At 55.4% G+C, this 7,970-nt stretch overlaps 1 protein-coding gene across 1 annotated transcript in view; it reads left to right on the forward strand.

The window, feature by feature from the left end:
• The first annotated feature begins 5,640 nt into the window (after positions 1 to 5,640).
• TESC (tescalcin) overlaps positions 5,641 to 7,970 on the forward strand; it is a 44,067-nt gene continuing 41,737 nt past the window's right edge. Inside the window, exon 1 of the mRNA XM_014537700.1 lies at positions 5,641 to 5,688. Within this exon, the coding sequence (XP_014393186.1) occupies positions 5,667 to 5,688 (22 nt within the window). The 5' untranslated portion in view covers positions 5,641 to 5,666. The remainder of the gene's footprint in view (positions 5,689 to 7,970) is intronic.

Below are 7,970 nucleotides of genomic sequence, written 5' to 3' on the forward strand. Positions count from 1 at the left end.
CTCAGACCTGACCGTGGGCTCGCGGGGCCGGGGTCCGCCACGGGCTGTGAAGAGGCGTGTGGACCGTAGCCCAGGGAGGCCGGTGAGCCGCAGATTGGCTTTGGAGATGGACAGACGGGGGGAACGCTGCCTGCACCACTTCCTTCCTGGCGGTGTGACCTTGGGCGAGTCATTTTACCTCCCGAGTCTCGGTTTCCTGCTCTTTGGAGCGGGATGTCTGCCAGTACCTGCTAGAATCTAGATGCTCCAGGAGCCGGAGCTGCAGGTGTTAGTTCTAAGGAGCTGGCTCCTGGCAGCTGCTTTGAGTTCGGTGCGGACAGCCCGTGTCCGTAGTCAGTCATGGGAGGAAACCAGCCGTTGGTGTGTGGGCTGAAAGACGACTCCTGACCCTCAGTCTGAACACCTCTTTCACGATAATTGAATGGAAATTACAGAAACCCCTTAACAATTGAAGTGAGTGTGTGTGTGTGTGTGTGTATACACACACACATGTCCACATACACATACATATGTATATATCTTAAGTGCGCAAATACAGAACTATCTATAGGAAAAAAAGGTGTGGTGATACATATATACTAGAAGCCCAGTGCATAAAATTCATGCAGTGTGTGTGGGGGGGAGTACCTCAGCCAGGCCTGCGCCCTCTAGCAGTCCGGGAGCTGTCAGGGGATGTCCAACTGCCACGGAGGTGGGACAGGCTCCCACCACCATCACCACCACCACCATCACCACCACCACCACCACCACCACCACCACCACCACCGCGGTGCTCGACAGCCAGTTGTGAGCCGGGCTCAGGGCTCTGGCTGAGTGGTGCTCCCGCTATGGAAGCACTCTGACTACCAGGGGGCAGCTCCTGCATTGAGCGTCTGCCCCCTGGTGGTCAGTGCATGTCATAGCGACTGGTCGTTCTGCCGGTTGGTCGATTTGCGTATTAGCCTTTTATTATATAGGATGTATAATATGGAACCCCTTTGTAAAAAAGGGGGAATAAGAGTATATATTTGTAAATGCTTAATTTGCACCAAGGACTTTGGAAGGACCGATAGGCAGTAAGAATAATGAATATTTATGGGGGATTGGGTGGAAAGGATAAGGGGGAGTGAGCTTTTCACTGTAAACTTAGTTATATTTTCATTTTGAACCACGTGTGAATATTTCACTCCTCCAAAATGTTTTATAAAGTCCAGGTCAACCCCCAGGGTAACGAGAGAGAGGAGGTAGGATTCCCCTTGGCCTTGCTTGGCTTTCCTCCGATTTTAGTGCCCTCTTGTCGCCTCTCACTGTCTTGTATCTGGATGGTGGAAGTGGGGTTCTTTGTGGCTAGCAGCTTTCCCAGAAGGGTGGGCTGGCCACCAGTGGCCCCATCTCTCAGGCAGCCCCCACGGCAGGCAGGCAGGCAAGCTGGGGGAATTCGGCTGGTTGTGGGTTTGACAGGTGATGGAGCCGCAGAGCATGCTGGGAATCTTGTCAGTTTCCTGGGGCTGCTCTTGGTGGGGGAGGGGTGACATGCTGAGTGTTCCTGCTCCCCGGCTCCCCGGGGCGTGGCTGAGCAGCGTCCCCTCTTGCTGGCCGGAACTTGGATTTCACCTCCCGCAGGAGGAAGGCAGATGGTGGGTCCGGGAAGGGGTTCTGAGGTCTGAGGGGAGGATGAGGGCCTTCAGTCTCTGAACTGGAAGTGAATAGAAAGTTGCCCCCAGCACTCTGAAGGGGCCTTCCACCTGGTCAGCCAGGCTTTATGGACCAGGGATGGGGGAGTTAGAAGTGACCCGGAGAGGCTGCTGTTCCTGAGGGGAGACACACAGTACAATCAAATCAACTCCCAAGTACGGAGCTCTGTGAACAAGACACTCTGGGAGCATGGGGGTCAGAGGAGGGCCAGGGGCGCACTTCTTTAGGGTGGACAGGAGGCCTCTCTGAGGAGGGAGGTGGTAATGGAACGGAAACCCAAATGAGGAGGAGCCAGTCACATGATCCGTGGAAGGTGCAGTTCCAACAGAAGGAAAAGCACCTGCCAGGCCCGGCTGAGGACAGTGAGCGAGAACCGTGAGGTGAGGACCAGCACAGTCAGGGCTCAGCTTGGGCGAGAGCCTCACTTAAGGGTCTTGGTAGGGATGTGGCTTGGTGGTCAGTGTGGTTGGCCCTGCTTTCAGCACAGCCGCATGTCTGGTCACTGAGCCACAGCTCAGGGTTAAATCTTGGTCTCGCTTCTTCCCAGGCCGGGACTTTTGGCAAGTCACGTTCCCTCTCTGAGCAGCAGCACCCCGACCTGGATCCTGGATCCTCTCTGAGGATCAGGGTGGGCCCTTCCCGCAGACTCGCATCTGGATACCATGAGAAGGGCGAGCAGAGGCTGGTGCTGGCGGACATGGTTCCGGAGCACCAGGCTCTGTCTGAGCTCTCTGCGTGCACTCTGGGGACTCTTCATCCTCCTCCTCCAGGGAAGGCAGATGTGCAGACAGGGAAACTGAGGCTCAGAGGGTAAACCTGCCTGTGGTCCCACAGCCTGTAAGCGGGGGGGGGCGGGGCGGCACAGGATCCCCAAGTGCACGGCCCCGCGCCGCTGCTTCCCCGTGTGTAGCTGCCTCTCAGAGGGGGAAGGCCTGCCCGTCTATTCTCCTCACCTCCGGGCCTTTGCACAGGCCATGCCCTCTGCCTGGAGCACGCTTTCGTTTTACTGTGCACACTCGGGATTTGCCTTGGGGATGCCTCTGTGACCACCACCCAGGTTAAGGCCGCACGCGTGTCCTCTTCGCTCGGCCTCTTCACGAGCTCATGCTGTGCAGCAGGGGTGGGGACCTTTTTCCGCCACGGGCCACGTGGGTATTTATAACATCACTCGAGGGCCAGACACCATTGTCTACTTAAACATCAGCCAGCTGTATTTGGTCAAACATTTAATTAACTCACCCCAATGCCTCGGCAGGACCAGCCCGAATGCTTTTGAGGGCCTTACACGGCCCTCACCCCTGCTCTCCACCATTCAGGGCTCAGCTGAGCTGTGGTTCTGTCCAGAAAGTCACCCCTGGCTACTTTCTCCCCGTCCACCTCGTGTGGGTGAAAGGCTGTCCTCAGGACGCCGCAGCCCTGCGTCCCCTCCCACAGCAGCCACGTGACAGCCCGCTGTCATTGCTGGTGTTGTCACCTGTCACCCCTGGAAACCTGGAGTTCCCTCAGATGGGAATGAAGGCGCTCTCAGCTCTGTACACGGAGAACCCGAGGGCACATAAAGGGGTGATGACTCTGAGGACTTGATAACCCGAGGAGCGTGTGTCTGGTGGAAAACCTAGTCCTCCCCCCACCCACCAGCTGGCATTGCCACGCTGACACCCCCCCTGCCCCAGGCTTCTCTGGTTCCCTCCTTGCGCCATGCATCCCATTGGCTTCAGCACTGAACCAGCTTCACCAAAAATAGGCCCGAGCACTCGCTCGCCCACGCAGGGCATCGCCGCGGCTGCGTGCCCACCTCCTCTCCTGGTGGAGCCTCATTGATTGATTTAAAGCATAAACAAGCATTCCCAGCCATCACTTCTGAGCCAAGAAAGCTGATTAGCTAGATGGTTAAAACTCATTAAAAACTCCAGCGAAGGCGTCCTGGTTGTGTCGGGTGGTGGGCTGCCTCCTGATCAAGCCGGGCGTGGGTCCCGAGGTGTGAAATGGTCCCTGGACAGGAAGAACGGCTCCCTGAGTCCTGCCCTTCGCCACCTTGAGCTGGCCTGGAGGTCGCCCCACTTCCTGTCCCCCCCAGGCTGGGCCTGCTCCGGGCCTTGGAAAGGAAATAATAAGAGGAGGCTGCTGGGAAAGGTGAAGGGTCTATTTTTTCCTTCAGGCTCCCAAACAGCTCCAGAGGCACGTCTGTGTAGATGCCAAGAGGCTGCCAGAGGAAGAAGAAAAAACGTTCTCCCAGATCTTGAGAGCAGGCCTCTCATGGTAACGGCTAATGTTTTCCCACTGCCGTCATCGGCCAGTGCCGGCCCGAGCCGGGTGGCTCCTCCATATTCGCCCTGGCCCCTCCCAGCAGCACTGCACTTCCCATTTTAGAGACCAGGACATCGAGGCTCAGGAGATGATGTGACTTGCCCAAGGCCATGGACTACTGAGTCCAAGCCCCAGACCGCGACATTTGGGGAGGGGGACCAGAGATGCGGGGGCCTGGCCGGCCGGTGGGGTGCAGTTTTCCCCTGGATTCTCGCCGCTGGCAGTACTTCCAGGTCAGAAAGTCTCCAAGTTGCCCTGGACCATGACCTCGCCCCGCCACCACCTGCCATGTTCCCACTGTGCTCCAGGCGCTGGATCCCTGGGGGACCAGATGTCTCCCCTCCCTCCAGATGCTCAGGGGCTGGAGGGAGGGGACAGGCTGGCCGGGGCCTCGTGCTCCTGCCCTGTCGCCAAGACCAGCTCCCTTTCCAGGTCCTCTGGAGAGGACAGTGGCTTTTAACTTGGGGTCCTCGGGGAGTCTCTGCACCCCACGAACTAAGGTGCAGGATTATGTTGTGTGACTCGGGGAGTAGGGACGTGGCCCCCCAGTACTCAAGCTCTCAGAAATGTGGAATGTATTCCATCGCGCATAATTCACACCTCAGTAGAAAAACCATGGAAGCTCTTAGTTAATTAGAAAGAGCCTGGCTCCCTGGCAGGGAGGGCCAGTCCCCACAGGCTGAGCTCTCCGGGCAGATCCCCGGGAGGCTAACGGCCTGGCAACCAGGGCACAGTGGGAGGAGGAGGCACGTGGCCCCGCCCTTTGGAGCCCGCTCCATGTTGGTAAGGGCGGGGGCGGGGGTATCCAGACCTCCCCGCCCCCTCCCTCGGCACTCCCTGTGGAAATGGGTGGGCTGGTTGGAAGCTTTCCAAAGGGCTGGGTAGCAAGTGCATTTACCTCCTGGGAACGCACCCTGCTCTGGCCCATGCTGATATTTGTATCCTGTTCAGCTGGGCCATCCCCGCCCCAGTAGCACTGTGGAGCCCGGCCTGGAGCTGGCGTTCCTCGGGTTGGCCCCGGGCCGTCTTGCTGAGATGCCTGGGCAGGGCCATGGCCCTCCCTGAGCCACCGTGTCCACCCTGTGGAAAAGGGGGCGGTGGACCAGCCGCCGTGATGTGACTGAGGCAACAGTGGCTCTTTCTTGGGCACTTGATGTTGATCATCTCCTGAGCCTCCCAGGAGCCCAAGGAGGGCAGGGCCGCAGTGGCTGCCAGTTTACACATGAGGTCACTGAGGCTCGGGGGCTGCTCCAGGTCGTTCGGATGCTGAGTGCGGAGCCCAGGTTCCAAACCAGCCCCTTTGAGGGGCTGCCCCCTTTTCAGTAAGTTCAAGGAGAAACGGCCTCTCCCACACGACCCAAACCCCTCCTGATAAGACGGAGGCCCGGGTCTGCAGGGCTGTCCATCTGCTGCCCCCGGACCTCGTTAACAGCGTCCCCCATGCTCGCTTACCAAGTTGGCAAGGGGAGAATTGGACCTCGAGGCAGAGAGGTTCTGGGTGATGGGGAAAGTTCTGGAATTGTGGGCTACCCCCGGGGAGGGCAGGCTCAGCGGTGAGCAGTGTGAGCGGAGTGAGGAGCCCTGGGAGGACGAGGCTGCAATCCGCCACCTCGTCCGTTTCTGGTGCCTCACTGTGTGGCTCACGTGTCTCAGGAGGGTTCCTGTTTTCTTGGCGTGGAATCCACATGAAGACTCTTCAGCTCCGCGGTTGGTAGCAATGAGATCCCTTATGCCTCTTTCTTGCCGCTCCCACCCCCACGCTGGCAGGACATTTATCTGTGAGTTAATGGTCCCCAGAATGCAGCGTGAATTTAATCAACGCTCAGCTGCACCATACGCCCCGTCACACAGACAGACTGCCTCGGGCGTTGATAAGATGCGTTTACTTCTCAAAGCACTTTGGTATCTCGTATCTCAAGCTGAGGGAACAAGGTGTTTTTGGCTCAGAAGTGCCCAGTGCTCTGGGAAGATATGGCAGGGCCTCCTCCTGCCCATACTGGTGGCACTGAGCAAGGTGACAGGGAGGAGCCTGGCACCCGGGTCCCGCCAGCCATCCTGTCTCCTGCTCTAATGGTATTACTAATTCATAAAGCCAGAAGGTTGAGTGGGTGGTTTCCGCTGGTGGCGGTCACCTTCAGCACTAGGACAAAAAGACCCTTTGTCGTCCCAGCCGTGTGACCTTTGGGGACTGGCAGGCTGTCAGCAGTGGGTCTTCCGTTCTGGGCACAGCTCCCTGGGAGATGAGCAGGAGCAGTCAGGTCTGAAGGCCGCAGCACCTCCTGGAGAGCGGGCAGGTGGCCAGGCAGGAGGCATCAGCACTGTTGACGAGTCTTAGACAGCAATGGGAAGAGAAGGTGGCTCCCGTGAATGACTCCCCTGTGTGCTGAGGTTGGAGGGCGTCCCTCTCCTTCCTCCTGGCACCCAGGCCAGGGTCCCAGTGATCAAAGAGCCCCTTGTGAGTGCCCGGCACAGGCCTCGCCCAGCTGGTGATTCTAAGGAGTTCTTTTGTCTTGTCATCACCTGCTTCCCTGAGAGCTCAGCCAGAGCCCCCCTTGGGTCACACATTGGCCTCCCACCACCTGGGCCTTGACCAGCAGACAGATGTGGGTTCGATTCGAGGTGCCTGATTCACTGTCTAGGCAAGTAACATTGCCTCCAAATCTCAGTTTCCTCATCTGTAAAATGGGAATGTGTCACAGAGTTGTTGTTAGAATTAAATGAGGATAAGTAAAGCTCTTGACACATTGTAAGTGTTCAGCAGTGGTTGGTAGCTACTAATCATTTTGCTTATAAGCCTTTCAGAAGCTGGCTACAGTTCTCCTTTTTAAGGCCATTGTCAACTATCTTCAGTAATTCTGTTCTTTTTTTAAAAAATATTTTATTGCTTTTTTTACAGAGAGGAAGGGAGAGGGATAGAGTTAGAAACATCCATGAGAGAGAAACATTGATCAGCTGCCTCCTGCACACCCCCTACTGGGGATGTGCCCGCAACTAAGGTACATGCCCTTGACTGGAATCGAACCCACGACCCTTCATTCCGCAGGCCGACGCTCTATCCACTGAGCCAAACCGGTCAGGGTGATTAATTCTATTCTTGACTTGTCTGCCATCTGTGACATCCCTGAAATTAGTCATTATCTTGTCCTTGTGCTGATGATCAGGGACCTTAACATGCTTTAAGTTGTAACACCATGTAGCATATTTTCTTTATTTACAAAACCTATTGGTTTTATTGTTTTATGCAGACTCCATTAATTATTGCAAGTGTTCTGTATAGATTTTGTTTTCTTCTTATGTAACATACCTTTCGTAGATTTTTTTTCCATGAGTCTCTGTGTGTTGTCAGTTTTGTCTGAAAATGTGGTTATTTGCCAGCATACACAAATGATCATTTAGCTGGGTATAAAATTCGGGGTTGTTCCATATTTTCTTTCAGCATTTTATGGTCTCTTGTTGAGAAGTCAGCTCTGTTGTCTAATTGATATTGCTTTGTGGAAACCTGCTTTTTTCTTTTTTACTTGTTTTATTTTTATTTTTTTAACTATATTGAGTCTTAGGTGTGAATTTATTTTATTTATCCTGTCTGAGAATGGTTTATGCTGTTTTATTCTAGAGGCAACTCATGTCTTCCATCACAAAAATATTATATCTCTCCTTTCTCTTTATCATCTTCCTCAGTCATTCTTATAAGAAATATGTAGGACCATGCCATTCTGTCCTGAATGCTTCTTTACCTTTTTTTCATATTTTCTTTGTATTGCTCTACTAGAGGCCCGGTGCATGAAATTTGTGCATGGGGGGGGGTCCCCTCAGCCCACCCTGCACCCTCTCCAATCCGGCAGTCGGACATCCCTCTCTCAATCCTGGACCGCTGGCTCCTAATCGCTCACCTGCCTGCCTGGTCACCCCAAACTGCCTCCACTGCCAGCCTGGTTGCTCCTAACTTACCCCCACTGCCGGCCAGGTCACCCCCAACTGTCCCCCCCCCC

This window comes from Myotis brandtii, unplaced genomic scaffold, assembly GCF_000412655.1.
Source record: "Myotis brandtii unplaced genomic scaffold, ASM41265v1 scaffold181, whole genome shotgun sequence".
Classification (NCBI taxonomy): Eukaryota; Metazoa; Chordata; class Mammalia; order Chiroptera; family Vespertilionidae; genus Myotis; species Myotis brandtii.